Here is a 19,594-nt window from a genome sequence, read left to right as displayed (position 1 = left end):
TTTAACTGTTGCAATACAAATAGAAAAGAAGGAAAAAAGACGTTTTAGCTTTCCCCTAGTAAATGCATATAGAAAATGACTTGAATTACTATCGTATAGCATATAAGCTCTAAAGATAATATTAGTGTAATTTAAAGTAAAGAAACAACTTTATACTTTTTGGTCCAGATACAAAGGCATGACAAATTGCAAAGTCAAAATGCTTCCATATATATGCCTATAGATAATCGTTCATTTCTATAAATATTTCTTTTATTTTTTTTAATTCCATGATAATATTTCATACCTAATGTTTGCAACAAAATGATGTATGCTTTTTTAGTGCATGGTAATAGAGCAAGAAAACTTGGGCTGGAGTTAATATCCTTTATTAGTATTCTTTTATCTAATTCCAAATATATTTTTTCTCCAAATTATTCAAAACCCAAATTATGTGGTGAAGGTCACGTTTTCTTTTGCTTTTTTTTTCTCCTGTTAACAATTCCCTACAAGCATCATACTTATATAAAAAAAGGTATGCTTGAAAATTGTTATTTGTCTCTGGCAAAAACAAGTTTATTAGCTTTAATTCCTCAAGTAGGGAATGCCTTGAATTATTATCATATATATAGCATATACGCTCTAAAGATAGTATTATAATTTAAGGATGAGAAAGAACAACTTAATAACTAATTTTGGCCAGACAAGGAGTTATGGACAAATTGCAAAGTCAAACAGCTTCCTTAGGTAGATTACGGTCATTAGTCATTACATACATAAATGTTTTATCTTTTTTATTATTACTCAAAGATAATATTTCATACCAAAGGTTTACAATGATATATGCACTTTTAGTGCATGGCAATAAACCAAGAAAACTTGGTCAGAAGGTAATATGCTCTATTAGAAGTTTTTTTAATCTAATATGAAATATAGTTTTTCTCCAAATTGCTAAAAAAGAAAACACATTGACAGCTGCCTTTCCAAGTCCCAGGGACATGGTTGTCGGTGTGGATGGATGCAAAGTTAATCAGTCTAATTAATTTCCTTGCTTGAGACTGGATGTAAATAATTGCAATACCTTCTAAGACTTAAGATTTCGAGTCAGAAACTAAAAAGACTTTCCCTAACCCACTGCAAGAAAGATGAAAATGTTAACCATACTAGCTACTTGTAATATTTTTCAACATTGATCTACTGACACTTACTTCCACATTTTATTTCAATTTTTCATGAACAAAGTCAAATTTGAATCTTTAAAGAGTATAATATTTCAATATTTGATAATCTATTAGTTTGAAATATTTCAAATTAAAACTTTGCCATAACTCAAAACAGATCAGTCATTCCAAAGAATGACAGTGTCTGCTACCATAGCTTAGTCTATTATTAAATATGGTGGCAAGTGACAACTACACTAATTAAGACATGGAATTATATATCCTTGACATTTACAATTAAAAAGCTGGGACAAATCATTCATTCACAATGAGCTCTCCTAGCGGTTGATTTGCAGTGTGATTATTCAAATATATTATATTTCACTTTAATTAATTATCAAACGGAAAATGGTAGGGATCAGTGGCAGGCATTAGCCGCGAATCCAATTCTTGAATCAGACACATCATAAGCAACCTCAAAAGTCTGCTGTTGATGATTTCCAATAACGGCTGTTTGGCTCCATCCAGCAAAGGCCAAGCATGTAACTCCCTCCTCAGCTTGTATGAGCACATTGGAAGCACCAAGAGTGAGGTCAGCTCCTCCTTGAAACATCATTTGAATCTCAGGTGCCGCCGAGATAGTCTTGACAGTCCCCAGGAAACAGCAATCCAATATCGAAAATCCAGGGGCTTGCGCATACTTTTTGGACATGATCTTTACAAAGGCATCTCGCAAGGCAGAATACAAAGACATTGGCAGGCGTGTGATAACAGTTCCAGAGTCTATGACGGTTGGGACTCTATACTCAGCAGCAGCCACCCTAAGAGGGATACCTGCCACAGTTATAGATGTCAACCTTAGATAGTACAAACTAGGATTCTGATGAGGATCTGTGATCATGGGAGTGAACTTGAATGATGATAGAGAAGGCTTTCCTATTTTCAGGAAACCTCCAGCGGCAGTAGAATTAGCTGTGGGCAGACAGTAAGAGAAAGCATATCCATATTTGGAGGACACCTGAGCTAGCATGGAGAGTTTGTCACGGGCTAGTCCTACTAGCCCAGCTGCCCTTCCGAACAGGCCTTCATTGTCCTGCCCACATCCATATAGGAAATTGGAGAAGGTTTGGGATCGTGATAAGGTCAGTAAATCTTGACTTAAGTAGCCAATTGAGTATGATGAATCACCATAGCTGGCCGTGTATATGCACTTGTTTGAAGTAGTACATAAAGGGTTGTTCAAAGTTGCTTCCTTGAGTGAAGAGCACTCAGAGGCGGCACATGAGAGAGATTTGTATGTCTTAGATGCAGAGGGATTAAACACAGGGTCTGCCTGGCCGTGACAGTATACTTTACAAGGCTCACACTGGATCCAGGAGAAGGAGCTGCCTGTATCCATGAGCACGTCATAGTACTTGACCGGAGTTCCAAGGCCTATCCTGAAATAGTAGTTCCCTGTGCCGATGGATAAACCTGGATTCAGTGGGATACTCAAAGACTTTGCACTTGACCAATATCCTAATCTCTGGGATAAAGCGGAATTTGTACTCCCTCTGCCTCTGCCCCTGCCCCTGTCTTGGGCTACTATGGAATTGAGAGCCTCAACACGTTCTTCATCACGCAAGAGAAAATTGGAGAAGGATAAGGAGAATTCTGGGGTGAGAGAAGACTCAGGCCCTTGAACGTGATAGATCTTAACGTATATGCCAGACTGGTTGACTTCCAACTTATTCTCTGCAAAAATTGGTTCATCGTTTATAATAATGACCATACATATAAACCTATCCATTTATATTTCAAATATATATTTCATAGAATACGGAAAACATATACATACCTTGGAGTTCTGCGAGCAGAGGTGCCACTGCAATTGCAAGTGGCAGAGAGAAAATTAGAAACCAAACAAACGCCATCTCAGTTATGCAGCCGACTTATAGCCTGTCCTCTCTTTATCTAAAAGAAGGGGAGCTTATAACAAGAAAGGAGACCATTTCATTTACAAGTGAGTGTGGCAGAGTTTCAAATGGAGAGGAATGCATAAAGAAATCATGTCCAATCATGAACTATTAGTTGGAGAAATATCAATGCTGTCACATCCCTTCAACAATAATGGGGCTTGGTTAAAGTAAGTGGAACTTTAAACTGTTAGATTAGAAATAAAAAATAAATATTTATAAAATTGTTATATGTTATCTTATCTTCGTTTTGTTTGTGAGCAATTAAGAAAGTGGAAATACGGAACAAAAACCCATAATACCTATTGCTGTGACAGGGGTGGGAAACGGTACTTGCATCGAACGGCTGCTTTTACTGGATAAGAATATATGTGTACAGCTCGATATGCAAAGGACACTGATGGAAGCATATGTGCAAAATAAGATTCAGAGGCCGAGCATAGGCGATGGGGGTTCTCATGGCTATCATTCTCCTACGTGTTTTAACTGTCTTATCGAGGTCGTACAAATTGGCCATACAATGTTGGAAAAAAATGAGAAAAAAGCATCAAACCAGCCCTTTGAATCATGGGTTTGGGCCATGGAAAGGTCCTCTCCAACTAAAACTTTATTATGATCTGGAAATGTTTTCCAGATCATCAAAGTCTTTTGTATTCAAGCTAACTAAAAATATCACGTAACAATGTCCTCTGGAGTGATCATGGGATCATTTAATTGGACCTTTTACGAGTATCAATGATATTTTCCACTTTACGAGCTTGCATGAAGATGAAGAAACATATTGAGCTTTACCTTGGAATGGTCAAATTAACTTAACCGTCATTGTTTTTAGGCCAAATAAAGTAAGAGCAAATTGCGATTTCTCTTTTCTTTTTTTTATGTTTTGTTAACAACAAAAGTACAAATTAAATGTTTAAAGGTAGATGATATGCGAATTTTTACCGTATGGTAATATACCAAGAAAACTCGGATAGGATATGTCTCCGCCTCATAGTACTAGTAGCGAATTTTTTTATTTTATTTCCAAACATAATTTTACTCAATATTGCGCAGAAGGATACAAGCATAGCGACCGCTGCCATTAGCTTTAGCACAGTTTTCATGGTAACGTCTGCTGACACAAACATTGCATGCCAATGCAGAAGCAAATGCTATGTTTTTCTCAATGCATTAAGGGCCAAAATGCTCAAAATTACCATAGTATAATCCGGAAAACATACTATCAAGGACCATGATTCTCTTTTGTTTCAAAACCGACATAAAATCCACCACCCAGCTAAAACCATGAACCAAAATAAGACAATTTCAAAAAAGAGGGAAAAAAGTGTCTAGAACAATGAAATCACAGCACAAAACAACTTAACCCCCTACTTCACTTCCTTCCTCGGATCTTCAAAGCTTGTCTGTTCCTCTTCTTGACACCAGACTTGGCAACCTTCAGACTCCTGTTCACAGCACTCAACCTTGCAAGGGCTGCTTTCGTTAAATCTGGCCTGTAGTAGTTGTCTGCCACCTGCAATATTTGAAACAAGACATAGACATTAGGCAAAATTCATAAAAGAATCACCATGCTTAGATGAACAGAATTTCAGAATATCATTGAAAATCAATATGGACTGCAGCATGGAGACAGTGCAATTGCCAAAATCACCAAGTTACATTAATATAATTGAGAATATAATAGCAGCAAAGTTCAAGGAGGAAAAACAGAGGGAAGGTGGGGAGAAAAAGTAAAACAGAAGGGGACAAGCTACACAAGAGAGCATGACAGCCAAAATTCAGCATACACATATACACATCATGCTCAAAGCAAGCTACATAAGCATTGAAATTGCACTCATTAAACTTTAAAAGCTCAGAAGCCAAGCGTAACAAGGAAATTTCATAGAAGAATCCAACAAATAGATCCTTCTTACATGTTATTGCTTCATCACCGCAAATTAAAACTTTCAAAAAATTTAAATTTGAATGCAAGCAATGCCACACCTTTAGACAAACAAATCATCAATCAACTAAATAATCTAACAATTTTCACCAGTTAGTTTAAGGAACTAATATTAGATAAAGAGTTCAAACTTTTTTTAATGAAAAAAAAAACAACTGTTTTTGGTGGTGAATCTTTGGGCAAACAATTCTTTCTCTTCAAAAACAAACACGCACAACAATTACCAATAAGTTACAAATTAATATCAAATAGTTGGGGGAGGTAGGGAAAGCTTTCAGAGGCAAAACCAAACCTACAAAAAGAATAAACAGAAATGGTTCAGATGATGACTTCCCATTTTACCTGGTTTTTGACTGCCTTGGCCATCCTGGGGAACTCCTTTCTCATGACAGACTTGTGAAGCAAACTTGAAGGCTTGTTCTGCTTCTTGGTCTTAGTTGTTGCTAGCAGCACAGACTGATCTTTGCCCCCACTTTGAATGGTGACTGTTTTCTTGTTTGCCAGCCCTAACGTTTCATAGATCCAGTGAAGAGTAAGTCAACTGAACCAAAGTCCCGACTCAACTAAACTCAAAGAACGAGTTCACCCATTGAGTTGAGAAACTGGAGCAGGGGAGGGAGACAAAGAATATATATTAAACAAATAGGACATGTATTCCTTTGTGCAATTCCAGGTTTCAACTATTCTCAAGATAAAAACAGCAACTTCGCTTCCAACTTTTCAAGTACTATATCAATTAAAATTGCCCCCCTCATCGTACTTGGATGTTCTTATGGTTATATCAGATCACTATTTCAGTTTTCCTAAGAAAACTTAATTCAATTTTTTAAGAGAAAAAAAAAAGCAAAAACGAAACAAGAAATACCAAATATTTCTTCTGTCATTCCCTGAACAATCATTTGCCAGGCAAATATTTCCTTTTCTCTTTTACTTGATAAAACAGGAAAAAAAAAGCAAAAGAAATTTTCATTTGCCAAATAAACCTGACATAAACACAATCGAATGAACAACAATAAAAGAAAGAAGAAACTTTTGGATCAAAATAATACCAGAGTGTTTGTAGGAGTTGAGATTGTAGAGATTGTTTGGCTCTTTGCTGAACTGAACGCTAGCGGTTCCTCTTCCAAACTGCTTCACCAAAAAAGAATTGTTCTTCTTCACTATCTCCCAAATCAACTGTCCCGGAACTGTCGCCATCTTCTCCTTCCCTGCACCTCACTGCACCAGATCCACCCAAACACAGAAAGCCTCTTCGTAAGATTAAAAGCCATTAAAACAAAAACAAACCAAAAAGAAAAGGCAGATACATATTAGCAGGGAGCTAAGAATTGAAGGAGAACCTGAAATTTTTAGGGTTTTTTTCTAGGGATGGGAGCTGCAGCGAGAATTGGAGACTGTAAAGAAGAGCGAAAAAGAGGTTTTATATCACTTAAAACCCTAGCCTGTTTTCCTTTTAAGACGGAAAGGGTATCATTCATTTTGTTTATTACGATCATGTCCTTTTCTTTTAGTGCAGGTTTTGTTGGACCCTGTCTTATAAACTTAAACAAAACGCAAAACAACTCAAAGTTGAATATATCAAGAATTTTCTTTTTGCATGATAAATAAAATAAATTAAATTAAATTAAAACTAAAATATGTATAAATAATTAATTAATCCGATATTTGATCTTATGCTATACATTTTCTTATACCCTTTGAAACATTTGTAAAAGGGCCATGTGTTTTGACAGTTATATTTGAGATTTGAGAATTTGAGACCATGCCTGATCCATGAAATGATAAACCCAAAAAGGGACATCTCCAATTAAAAAATAAATAAACAAAGCAAGTGGGAAACATGAGCCTCATAAGGACTTGATTGAGGAGGAAAGAAGGGATTGGAATTAGCAGCAACATCTGAATTCCAAAAACAAAACAGAGTTGAAAAGAAAGTGGCTTTGGAATAAATTACCAAGTCATAGTCCCAAACCCCAAAAAACAAAAAGGGTACAACTGCAAAATTTAGGTTATTAGCCCCCTGAATCAACCTGAATTCATGAATTAAAAAAAAAAAAAAGAAAAACCCAATATCAGGTCATGGATATACCTAATACCAGATCCCACCTCCTTTACACCTCAACTAATGTTACATTTTCATATATACAAAGCCAGAGAAGCCCTTCTTCATCATCCTTCATACTCCTTACCAGTTTCCTTTTCTACAACAACCCAATGTCACTTCAATTGTACAACGGGATTCATTCTACCTGTGGGCAGATTGTATGCTGCTGTTGCTATCAGCAAGGCTTTTAAAAATGAACCAGCAACCAGGTTCTCTAATCAAATCAAATCCCAGTACTGAACCACATTCACTATAGTAGGGATCATCTACTCATGAATTGCTTGACGTTGAAGGGCACATGTGTTGGTCGTGCTGAGCCATTCAATGCTTCGTTTATCCTACTGAATACTAACTTCAGAGGAACACAAGCTATTACAGGACCCTTAGGCTTCTCCACCACCAGTTTCCTGTCAGCTAAACCGAGTTTTTGACCAGTCAATGAAGACAATTTCCGAATCTTTTTAGACAATAGTCCAGATTTCTTTGCTTTCACTGATTTCGTGGAGAAAACGTGCGTGCAGTTTCATATGCTTTGTAGGAACTCGCCCACCTTCTGACTTTCGCTTCACTACAGGACCAATTTCAGTGCACTCCATTGCAGCTTCTCGAGTCAAACTGCCATAGTAATCATCACTCAAAACCTCAACAGTTAAAGGGTGACCAATTATGGCTTTTCCATTCAGTTTACTCATGAGGAAACTAATGGAACATGCTGTGGCCGATAGTTAGCTTTCACCTCAATCTTCACATCATAAAATGATGAATCAGCGGAAAAAGGTTTTCCTGGAAAATCTGTCATCTGATACCTGGAATGAACAGTATAGCGAGACTGACGGTATGGAAGTGACCTTTGAGGGGTCACAGAACCATCGGGCAGTATTTTTGCCTCCACTATTGGGCCTCTCGCACGAGGCTCCCGAGACATAGACTTCCAGTCCTGGAACCCATTAAGCTGCTCTTCAACAACAGACTTGGACTTGGATTGCAAGGTGCAATTGTATGAAGCAACTGACCCAACACCATTGCAATCAACTTTCTGATCAGAACCCTGAGAAAATCCATCCAAGTGCTCTATACCTGCCAAACAAGCATTTGGTACATCATCCATGTCGGCATATTTTCTTGAGTCATGCTTTCGATTTTTACTTATTTGTCTTGATTTCCTCTTTCCTTTTAACTGCCATTCAGCAGTACCTTTCTCTATCCTCTGGCTAATACTATTAGTATGAGCAGCCACTGATCTGGTACAACCAGATTCATTATGTCCCTCAGTTTCAGCTTGCCTTCCCAAATCACCAACTTCAGGCGTCTCAGATGAACAAGATACAAATATTGGAGAAAAATCTGTCAAAATCATATGGTTCATCAGTACCAATAGGGAAAAATGTAAAATTCTACAGCTGAAAAAAGATGAGAGAGGAAAAGGTAAAGGAATCTGCTTTTAGAAGAGCAGGCATACACATCTAATTATCACACACTGGAGGTTTTGTAAGAAAGATCAACAAAATGAAACATTACCAGAATGTGTACCTTCTTATGCTAAATATGTCATCAGACCATGTACTTAAATCTACAGACAAGCAAAAGACCACAATGCATGAACCACGCAGACCCAATACTAAACTAACCTTATTTCAAACAGAAATGGTTGAGGTAGAAATAAATTCTGATAGAAGAGGTGCATGGCAAAAGAAGGAAAAGAATTCCATAAAACAAAGGGAATTCCACTGTCTTTACCTCAAGTTTGACTTGAGTCTCCAGGCAAATTGTTATTCAACAGGGACTACTAGCAAGACCATTCAAGTTATTGGCCCAGATTATGCCCTTATTAGCCAATGCAAGATTTCAGCTCAGCCCACTGATTGTGGAAGAGCATAAAAATCAATGTGTTCAGCTTCCAATCCAGTCACATATTGATTATAAACTCATGGTTAGAACATTCATCTCACGTCATTATATCCTGAACTCATAAGAAGAGTATTTTAGCTGATTTCCAAACTTGTCACTAATATCAGTGACAGTTTAACTTTTTATCCATGTCATCTAATTCCTCAGCATAATACAATATGTGTTTGGGTTTTAATAGAGTTGGGCCTCTAGTTTAGTACCCATCCTTAGTTGTTTCTTTTAGGATCAACTTCATCTCATGCCAGGATAGCTGTCCTCAAGTTATCGGATCATCAGAAATTGGCTGCAGTTCATTAGTTATGACTTATTTAGAAGAAAGTCAAACAAGCTGGAGCCCAGCTAATGACAAGCTTTTGCCTCACACAAAACCAACATTATGCAGACACACGATCAACATGGTGAATAACAAGGCATGATAAAACAAATAATCCATATCCCCTGCAATAGAAAAGCAATTTATAGAAGCAGCAGAATATGTTTATGCACAAAAAAGATGCAGCGAATTAGAAAATGCTACAACATATTATATAAAAGTTTATTCCACAATACCTGCAGATGGTTTATCTTCTCCAACAAATGGCACATCAAATAGCTTGTCAGAAGAACCATTCTCAGCTAACTCTAATATGCTCGAAATTTCATTGTATTTCGTCTTATTATTAGTTTGGGTTGCATCAGCAGCATGTTCAGAAGCATTTAAAGAGACACCATTCTCACATGAAACTCCTGTACTATCGGAGTTGTTATTGTTGTTGTTGTTGTTGTTAATTACAGCAGAAACACTTCTCCGTGACTCATTAGAATCCATTCCTGAAACTTTGCTGTCAGAGAGTCCCCTAAGGGGTGAGCCACTTGAGCTTGGAATTTCATCACAAACAACTGGAACTGACACCATAGCTGTACTCTCCAAAACCTTGGTTAGTGGTCGCCGACGATTTTTCCTTTTCAAGAATTCATGAACGTTTGCCACTTGAGACCTCTTTCTTTTCAATGATGATGAATGATTTCTGCTACCATTTACAGGACTTCCATTAGACACGCAATTGCCCATGTTTGGGTCATAGAATGAAGCATGATCTTGTTGAACTAACTCGAGCACCCCTGCAGCCTGGGCTTTCCTTTTTGATCCTACACCCATGCCTAGATCCTCAAGGCCTCTCATGCGCTTGATTCCTTCTGTTCCATCATCCTCTGAGTCATTTGGGGTTTTCCTTCTCTTTACCAGCACACAATGCCCCTTGGTACCATTAATATGATTTGGCTCTTCAAAGGATATGCCAGACTGTGATAATTCTGGAGCTGAATCTGAGTCGTCCTCCGTATCACTCATTTCATCAGTCATATCCTCATTTTCTTTCCCAGAATGTGACATGGTAGGTGATTCTTTGACCAAACTACCCTGGTCACCACCAGAATTATCTTTTCTAGAGAAATAATCTGGATGATCCTTGCCTAAGCGTGCACTCTCAATCTCAAGAGCATGGAGAATAGCATCTTCTCTTCGAGCATATTTCACTGCTTTCTTGCTAGAATTTGCTGCCGAAGCCTTTGCTTTCTCAATACATTCATCATATTCTCCACAGCGAAAGGCCTTCACCCTCTTAGACTTTTCAAGATTATACCAGTCCCTAATGCCAAAAAATGGCAAAGAAATTTAGTCAACAAAATCAAGTAATAAGAACAAACGCCAAGTGCAGTAAATTCTTGCTATTCAAAGGTGACCATCATGTGAACATAAGACTTCCTCTCATTCATGTATTTCAATCTTCAAATACAAATGATCCTAGAAATTAAAAAGAATAAAATACAGCACTAACAGTCCTTTACTCATAAATCATCCAGCATTGGACATGGTTTAAACCTTAGACACCATGGGATCAGAAGGTAAAACCTTGAATCTAAACCGTCATAACCTGATAATGAACATAGAAGTCATCTACCCAAACCTTGGATATTTTTTTCATTTTCTACTGGATTGATACATAGTCCTCAAGTAACAAAGTGACAATTGCAACAAGAAATGGTTACAGGCTCTACTAACACATGACAGAACAAACACTCATCTACTGAACTGATTTAGAAATTTACCTTTAGAGCTCAATAACCAATGCCTATACCCTATCACAACATAAAAGACAAGGCAATAGAAGAAAGAAAAAAAGCACAACATTTATAAAGGGCTTTTGGAGGATCAAATACAGATTCTCTTACCAGCCTAATATAAATCACCAGTGTTTAAGGGAAAAAATTTTCCTGAAGAAACATAAAGTTCTAGTTTTAAAACAGCCACAACAAGATTTTCTTCAAAAGACAGAAATTGTTAAGTGAAATAGTTCACTGACAGCCCAAAGAACAGGCATAACGCACCAAAGCAAACAAGCATGCTTTCAATATAATGCAAATGCTCAACATTCCACCATATATTGCCAAAAAGCACACGTATAAACATGAAAGTGCATCATTTGAGTCAAAACCACAAGTTTGCAATGTTTTGGAAACCCTTCAAATGGAACCAAACAAATATATAAAAACCACCAGAAGAAAAGACCCTTTATTCTCTGCAAGTGTTTCCCCATTTTTTTATCATTTCATTGATTAAGCAACATCAAAAAAAAGTTCAAAAAAATGACAAAACTATGAAGAATACTAAACAAATAATTTTACATAAAAAAAACTAATCATCAACAGAAATGCAAGCAACTAAACCCAAAAAAAAAATCTAAAAAGTAACTAAAAGATTAAACGAAATGGACTCACACGCTTGCATCTTCACGACCAAGAAGCTTAACAGGAGTACCGGATCTCGGAGAAACCAAACAACTCTCAGAGAGCTCGTCGAGGCCCATAATCCGACCCGGCCACCAGGAACCGTTTCGACGTCGGACCCAAACCAACCCACCCACCGAGGCATCAATGCCCTTTGTGTTGGGCTCATCGGGGCTCCCCATCAGAAACCCCTTCCGCCAAAAATCCTCCTTAAAAAGTAAATGTTAAGAAAAAAATCTGATCTTTAAAAGTCAATCCTTAAACTCCGTTTTGAAGCAGACCCAAGACTCCAAAACCACCAACAAATAGTCCGTTGCTTGAACAAATGCATATGCCCTTTAAAACCTGAAAAAAAATTAAAAAGAAAAAGAAATAGTAAGAAAAACCTTAATCCTGCATGCAACTAAACAGCCAGAAAAGAAACAAAGAAGAACCCATAAACCCAGGAAAGAAAAAAGCTTAAAAGCGAGATAAAAACCTAAGTCGAAAGGGCTTATGGAGGGAAAAGGATCTAGGTGGTGAAGACAAAGCCCAGTGTAAACAACAAAAAAAGATCTGGCGAAATTTTTTTTCCTTTTCTTGTTTTGAAGATTTCTTTTTGGGTTTCCTTTTCCACTTTTTAATTAAATTTCCGGGGTTTTTTTCTTGAGAAACTTGAAAATATATATCTAAATGCGCTGCAACTTCACTTTTATTCTTTTTTTGTCAAGGATTTTATGGGGTTTTCTCGGCAGAGTGTACGGGCGGAGAGTGAGCAGAGTGAGAGATAGAGGGAAGGAGAGAGTTTTTAAGAAAACGAAGAGTGAAGAAAAGAAAAAACAAAAAAATATTAGGCCTCTGTTGGATCATCAAGGCCAAAAATAATAAAACGCACCTTTTTGCTTTTCCGGTTCAAGGTCGGGAAAAGATAGAGAAGAGAGAAGAAAAAATTTACTTAAGCAACAATTTTTCTTTTTAAACAAAAGCGAACTATCTTACTAATCCCCTTTTTTTTTTTTTGGCACGTTGGCCTCGTACAAATGTTTCCTAAACCGTTGGATTAGTTTTGTTGATTCAAATCAAACGGTGCTGATTACGTTTGAAGATGAGAAAATGCGGATTCTTCTTTCATCTGAGCAAACTTGAGGCAAGAAAACAGGGCAAGGGTGTTTTTTTTTTTCTTTTTATGTACAGAGAAATTTTGTACTAATCAGGGCAAAGGTAATAAAATGACTTCGTGGGGCAAGGGTTAATAAAAAAAACAATACTAATTGTCATATAACATAGTTAATTAAATCAATTTCTAATTTTTATAAGTACTTTGTTTACCTTTTATAATTGTTATCTTGTTTATAATATATAATCTTTAACAGTATTATGACATCATTTAATCTTGTTATTTCCACTATATATATCTAGAAGTTTTGAAAAAATAGTTTTAATTGGCATTATTTTTTCATATATTCATTAAGTTTTTTTATTTAATGTTGAAGAAATTATGTAATTAATTAATAAATTAGTTTGTACCAATCAATCTCTTGAAATACGCAAAGCCCAACTTATTCAGGCCGGTTTGAGCAATATTTTCAAGCCCAGACTTGACTTTACTTGGCCGAAAGATTACTTTGTTGTGTAAATAATACTATTTATAAGAGATATTAGCTTCCTAAAGCTTCAATTATAACATTTGAAATAACCCTATGGAGACTTCTTTGCATATAAATTTGACTTATAAATTAGCAGAGTAATCCTATTGACTTACGCACCCTTTTGTTCCTCATAATTGAACATTGTAATTAAATTGAACATTGTAATTATTAAGTTTTTGGTGTTGTATTCTAAATTATGTGTATTTGTCTATTGACATGTTAAAAACATGAGTGCTATATTTTCTATTTTTGTTTTCTTATTTATTTAATTATTTTATCAATCATTTGGAATCATGCATGGCACGTATTGTTTCAAACGAAAACAGAGCAAAGGGACATGAAATCGTAATTTGCAAATACATAAAATATGACAAGCGCCATCAATCTTGCGAGCGCACCGACTCTTCTGTGAACTCCATGTCATGTCCGGAAAAGGAAAAAGCAAAAGTGTTGGGTGTTCTGACTTTGGACAAACAGTTGTATCCTTTATTTTCCGACACTTGTCTAGAATGCATTTTTGTCTTTAAAAGCATGTTGATTGTTGGGCAGATGTGATTTTATGATGAACGGCTCTGATTACGCAATTAACGGTTGATCAGAGATGGTCTATCTTGATCTTCTTCTTCTTTTTTAAGTGGCTTTTTTTTTTCTTGAGGAAATATTGTAACACCCAAAGATTATATAATTAGTACCAAATTAGCTCTAAAAATGTTTTTTTTAAAAATATATATATATATATATGTTAAAGACAAACCCAAATAAAGAACTAGATGTAGTTGAGTAGTGGCATGGTTGGTGCATTGATGGCAGTGGACACCGTTGCTTCCCAACACAACTCTCCACCTAGAAACCGACGCTAAGGAATGTACTCCATTCTCTTTTAACCAAACTAGTTAAAAAGAAACAAAAACAATATGAATGGAAATAAAAAAAACAATTTGTAAACTTTAAATGTTGATAATTCGGAAGAAATTATGTTTTATGTTTTTATTTATTATTTTAGACATTGAAAATTAGGAGACAAGACGCAATAAGTATGGAGAAGAAGAAGACTATTTGATACAACAACAAGTAATAAATTTGGAAATTTTATACAAAACACTAGGATTTGTTTTTGTCATTTAGAAATCTTATCCATCAACTCAAAAAGTGTGCCTAGTTTTTAGTCAATGAGCTTGTAACTTATTTTAATATGGTAAACTCTATCATCATTCTTTCAATTTTTTTTGTATGACCTTTTTTTAATTTATAGTTTGTGGATTTTTTTTTCAATTAATAGATAATAGATAATTTCTGTTCACAAGATATTCAGTTAGGTTGTTAATTTTACTCAATAAAATTACCAAAATATGTTTAATTCAAAAGTAATCTATTTGATCATGCTTAAAGATCTTCTTTGATATGTTATTGAGTAAAATTAATAGCATAATTTCGTATAAGAACAAATACAAATTGATTATTGAGAGAAAATAAAGATAGTCACTATGTTACTTAGGAAAAAATTACAAAATGATAAATGAGAATAATTAAAATCACAAAAAATGTGAAGATACTTAATTTTGGTTAATACCTATTATCTAAAGAATTATTTTATATCATAATATTATACAGAGAATAATGAGAACAACCATTATAAGTGAAGCATTGCATTACGCAACACAACTAAAAGAAATGAATTACTACTTCGCAAAGAACAACTAGAATAAGTGATGCAATACTCAATGTGGAACAATTAATACAAGTAAATTAACTACTTCACATAGAATAACCACTTTACATAGATGATAGTGAAAGTAATTCAGAATAAGTGACAAGGTTTATAGGTTACTTTCATCTTAGGATATTTCGGATAGTTTAACTTGGTAGCTCAGATGTGGAAGTAGTTAACAAGTTTCTCTCTTAACTTTTTTCTAAAGTACAAGTATTTCCCTATTTTACCTTGTTTTCTTATACTTGTTTACCTATAACTTTTTCTCTTGTACCTATTCATATAGAGTTCCTTCTCTTGTACTATGCACATACAGCTCTTTTTTGTTAGCTTCTACTCAAGAACAAGTCTTATTACATCTAATTACTTCAATAGTCAAATAATGGGTTTTTAACCATTACTCGACATTAACTCTCAATAACGGTTACCTAACATTAAAACTCTTCTAATAATATCACTTATTAAATGCAGTAAAGTCTTTTCTTGTAATTGTTACTTTTGGCACCATATATAGAGCCTTCACAATTCATTGAAGGGATTTTTACTTTTCGGAACTACGTTACTCTCAAAACTTCTCTCTTTAGCCCTCTTATACATTATCTACCTATTTTCTTCTTGTTTTCTTCCACTTGCCACAACACTCAATACTTCAAGAATTGTTTTGATTTTCCTTTTCGCCACCTCCGATACATCCCTTACTTGTTTGCAACGCTTCCTCTTCCTATCACATTAACCCTTTATATTTTAGCGACTCCATTAAGGAAGAGTGATCGCATTAAATAAGACTTTTTCAACTATAATTTTGTGTTATTGGAAAATATGTAGAGCTCCACTAGCAACCAAGATGCACCTATTCACTCTTACATTTAGGATCTGATGAGAATGATCCAAGCTTCTCAAAAAAGGATGCAAATATTAAAGGACAATAATAGACAAATGATGGAGACTATATCCCAACTCGTGTCCTCTATTACCATCACTTCTCAAGCTCAACCTGTGCACCTTAATAAGAGGGCACTTGACGATGTCATTCTTCTAGTTACAAACACTAAGGGAATGGAGGAAATGGAGAAAGTGCAGGGAATGTAGTAGTTGCTACAAACCTTAATCCAACCAACTCCACTGTTGTAATTACCTTAGCAACTACCTCTATTGTAGCAATCCCACCTACTCCTACTCAAGTATTTATGACAATGAAAGAGCTCTAAAGGTTGTGGATCAGAAGAACAAAAGTTTGAATTTTTCTAATTTTAATATCAAGTTACCTTACTTGACCAGTGTAGCTGCAAAACTATACCTCAAAGACTATACTAACCTCAAGTTTAAGCAATTCAATGGAAAGACTAGAGATGCATGATAATATGTCATGAAGTTTGTGGAGACTATTGGAGTTGCTGGATTAGATGATGACCTAAAGTTGAAAAAGTTCTCCAAGTTTCTCATAAAAAGGCTTATACATGGTATGCTAACCTCACTCTTGGTTCTATTCAGTTTTGGAATCAAATGTGTAAGCCGTTTAGGAAAAAATGTTTTTATACTCAAAAGAAAATTACTCACATTGATCTCAGAAGAGAGTTTCAAAAGTCCAAAAAGGACCTCATAGAGTACTTCTAACACTTTAGAAAGAAATTGAACATACAAGAATCTCATGATGAGAAGGAGTTGGTAAAGGCATGCATTTAATGGATGTTTGATGAGTATAAGCTACATTTGGAGAATCTACCTCTTCTAACCTTTGTTACTTTAGTGGAAGCTACACAAAGGATTAATAATATGGTTCTTAGATAGAAAAGACTCACTCACTTCGGTAGAAGGAATACCTTAACGATGAATGCCATCCAACGAAGAGGTAAAGAAAAAAAAGGTCCAATCCAAGCAAATTTACGTCCTAGAAGAGGTGTCCCAAGGAGAAAGCCAAATGAGGAGAATGACTCTTCACCACCATTCTTAGTACCTCTAGATAGAATGAGAGTTCTTCTCTTAAAATAGGTTAGGGATGGATAGATAAATTTACCTTACACTCCACAACCATTAACAATAAAAGAGAAAGTTAACCTAAGGTACTGTGATTATCATCGAGCAATTGGTCATCCATTGGTTGAATATAGAAATCTTTAGAGAATGTTCATTGACAAGTGCAAACAAGAGAAGTATTGATTGAAAATAATAGAGTCCAAAATAACCATCTTTCCGTTCATCCAAATCTTCAAGGGCAAGTAAGTGCAATAATTCATGCTCACCATGATAAACCTTATTCTTCGAACACGTAGTTCAATGATATAAGTGAAGCTCCAATGGTTACTTTTTCACTCACTAATTCACTCATAAAGACACCTAGCTTCAAGCATTTCTTTAACCAACTTGAGTTTTTAAAAGAAGGAAAGAAGCAGTTATATCACTAGTTTAGATAATTGGAGAACAATATGGAGAATGTAACTTACTAGGACAACCTATGGATAAGATAACCAGTGTAAATTAGAATGTTATTATGTTTACAAAAGTAAGCATGTGTACACCCCATCCTTATCATAATAAACCCCTTTATATGAAAAGCACTATCAATGGATATCCTATTAAGAGAACATTCATTGATGATGGTTCCTCTATGAATCTCATACCTCTATTCACTTTGAGTGTTTTAAACATATATTTGAAGAGTTTACGTCGTCTTATGGCTATCACTTCTTTTGATAACAAGGAGATTATTACTCTGGGGTAAGTGACAGTGAACTTCAAGATGGGGTCGATTCAAGATTAGACATGTTTTCATATTATTGATGCAATGTGGCTTATCATTCTCTAATTGGAATAAAATTTCTGCACATGCATAATATCATTTCTTCCTCATACCATTAATGTATTAAAGAAAATTGGAAAGGGAAAGAGATTTTCATTCTGGCCAACTAAAGCTTTGTTTGAACAACATGGGTGAGTTATACATAAGCTTTTTTCTTTGAGGATTAGGTAGAAGATGGAGAATATTGTTAAACCTGTGGGTGTTTTACTCTCGCGATGGGAAGAATATGGTGGGAATAAGGTAGAAAACAGTGGCAAGAAAAAGACGCAAGGTGGAAAGAGAAAAAAAGGAAACATTTCTACATATAAAGAAGTAATTTAAGAAAAGATGTTTAATGAGGCAACTTCTTATGCACGTGAAGATGAAAAAATTGTGCATTACTTATGATGGGATGTTAGGTTTGGGGAAAAATCTTTTCCTGACCCTAAACTTTGGAAGACACTAGATACATTACCATCATGTCTTCAAGTGAAAGTAGAGAAAGAAAAAGTATATGAAGTATTACCCATAAAAGCAAATCTTCAAGATCAATCCCAGCCTTAAGCTGATAAGTTGGAAAAAATAAATATGACGAAAGAAAGAGCAATGGCTAAGCCACTCTTTATAAGTAAGAGTCTTTCTAGTGAGCAAAGAGTTGCACTAATTGAATTATTGAGAAAATTTCAAGATGTGTTAATGATTGGTATATGCCTTATATTGATTTTCTCTAAAATGAAATTTTACCAGCTAACTTTAAGATGCAAGACAACTCAAGAAGAGAGTTCAATGTTTTTTCCTAAAAAAAATGACTTATTCAAACTCTCATTTGCAAAAATACCATTGAAATGTGTTTTCTCGGTTGATGTCAATCCATTATTGGAAGAAGTGCATGCAGGTAGTAGCGAAAAACATGAAGATGGAAAGAAGCTTTATAATAAGCTTTTGGATTTTGGGTATTGTTGGCTTATTATGGAAGTGGATGCAATGAATTATGCAAGGAAGTGTTATCCATGTCAGATTTATGGGAATGCTATACATGCTCCGAATGTATAACTTCTTAGAATCGTTATTCCATAGTCTTTCCATACTTGGGCATTTAATTTGATTAGACTTATCAATCTTCTTTCTAAAAGATATACTTGGATGTTAGCAACAACAGAATGCTTTACTAAATGGGTTAAAGTTATTTCTTTGAAGAATGCGACTGGTTTGATGATAACAAATTTCATCAAGGAAAACATCATTTGCAAGTTTGGCATACCCAGATATATTCTTTCAAATAATGGTACTCCATTCATTAATGCTAGTGTAAGGGAATTACTTGTTCTTTACGATATGGATCATGTAGAGTCTACTCCTTATTACCCGAAAGAAAATGGTCAAGCTGAAGCTACTAACAAGACTTTGCTCAAAGTGCTTATAGCATGTTTGGTTGGTGGAATGGCTAAGCCATTCCCCCTTTACTCCCAAGGAATTTTGATTCCTTTATTTGGTTGAGAAATAGTCCAAGGATTCAAAATCCTCCAAAACTAAGGAATAGCTAATACCATCCTCCTCCGTGGTATTAGCTATTCCATAATTTGAGGAATAAACTCAAAAAATCATAAAGACTAAAATATCCTTTACAAGTTTAAAAAATTACAACTCTATTTATATAAAATATTA

The 19,594-nt window shown here is 35.2% G+C and overlaps 4 protein-coding genes and 1 non-coding gene across 5 annotated transcripts in view; 1 reads left to right on the top strand and 4 right to left on the bottom strand.

Annotated features, from left to right (window-relative positions):
• Positions 1 to 1,400: 1,400 nt before the first annotated feature.
• On the bottom strand, positions 1,401 to 3,219 carry LOC110424126 (aspartyl protease family protein At5g10770-like). The gene is made up of 2 exons (XM_021438629.1): positions 2,977 to 3,219; positions 1,401 to 2,873 (listed from the first exon to the last, which is right to left on the bottom strand). The coding sequence occupies exons 1-2, from the start codon at positions 3,050 to 3,052 to the stop codon at positions 1,558 to 1,560; spliced, it is 1,392 nt and encodes a 463-aa protein (XP_021294304.1). The 5' UTR covers positions 3,053 to 3,219; the 3' UTR covers positions 1,401 to 1,557.
• A 1,045-nt stretch (positions 3,220 to 4,264) lies between these two features.
• On the bottom strand, positions 4,265 to 6,497 carry LOC110423812 (large ribosomal subunit protein eL28z-like). The gene is made up of 4 exons (XM_021438185.2): positions 6,380 to 6,497; positions 6,089 to 6,257; positions 5,382 to 5,545; positions 4,265 to 4,607 (listed from the first exon to the last, which is right to left on the bottom strand). Exons 2-4 carry the CDS (start codon positions 6,234 to 6,236, stop codon positions 4,467 to 4,469), a joined length of 453 nt encoding a protein of 150 aa, XP_021293860.1. The 5' UTR covers positions 6,237 to 6,257; positions 6,380 to 6,497; the 3' UTR covers positions 4,265 to 4,466.
• On the bottom strand, positions 4,945 to 5,034 carry LOC149526714 (small nucleolar RNA R24). Its single transcript, XR_016351779.1, has one exon. It is a non-coding gene; the product is annotated as a small nucleolar RNA R24 (small nucleolar RNA).
• A 326-nt stretch (positions 6,498 to 6,823) lies between the features above and the next one.
• Positions 6,824 to 12,662, bottom strand: LOC110423811 (uncharacterized protein At1g51745-like). Its single transcript, XM_021438183.2, is given in 6 exon segments — positions 6,824 to 7,661; positions 7,663 to 7,840; positions 7,843 to 8,487; positions 9,601 to 10,679; positions 11,809 to 12,162; positions 12,296 to 12,662. Coding segments are annotated over 5 exon segments (2,349 nt in total). The 5' UTR covers positions 12,000 to 12,162; positions 12,296 to 12,662; the 3' UTR covers positions 6,824 to 7,405.
• A 6,602-nt stretch (positions 12,663 to 19,264) lies between these two features.
• LOC110424408 (Ubiquitin-conjugating enzyme family protein) overlaps positions 19,265 to 19,594 on the top strand; it is a 7,530-nt gene continuing 7,200 nt past the window's right edge. Inside the window, exon 1 of the mRNA XM_021438962.1 lies at positions 19,265 to 19,360. Coding sequence (XP_021294637.1) covers positions 19,265 to 19,360 — 96 coding nt within the window. The remainder of the gene's footprint in view (positions 19,361 to 19,594) is intronic.

The sequence above is a fragment of the Theobroma umbraticum genome, unplaced genomic scaffold, assembly GCF_002168275.2.
Source record: "Theobroma umbraticum cultivar Fairchild unplaced genomic scaffold, ASM216827v3 scaffold_204.0, whole genome shotgun sequence".
Taxonomy (NCBI): Eukaryota; Viridiplantae; Streptophyta; class Magnoliopsida; order Malvales; family Malvaceae; genus Theobroma; species Theobroma umbraticum.
The sequence above is the reverse complement of the archived record's forward strand: the minus strand, read 5'-3'. Positions and strand labels throughout refer to the sequence as shown.

What these genes read in the sequence shown, in the direction of transcription:
- LOC110424126 (XM_021438629.1), bottom strand. Translation starts at nt 3,052, where the DNA reads ATGGCGTTTGTTTGGTTTCTAATTTTCTCTCTGCCACTTGCAATTGCA. An exon ending in TCTGCTCGCAGAACTCCAAG is followed by an intron (nt 2,874 to 2,976) that starts GTATGTATATGT and finishes CAATTTTTGCAG; the next exon opens with AGAATAAGTTGGAAGTCAAC.
- LOC110423812 (XM_021438185.2), bottom strand. Translation starts at nt 6,236, where the DNA reads ATGGCGACAGTTCCGGGACAGTTGATTTGGGAGATAGTGAAGAAGAAC. An exon ending in CAACTCCTACAAACACTCTG is followed by an intron (nt 5,546 to 6,088) that starts GTATTATTTTGA and finishes ATGAAACGTTAG; the next exon opens with GGCTGGCAAACAAGAAAACA. An exon ending in CCAAGGCAGTCAAAAACCAG is followed by an intron (nt 4,608 to 5,381) that starts GTAAAATGGGAA and finishes CAAATATTGCAG; the next exon opens with GTGGCAGACAACTACTACAG.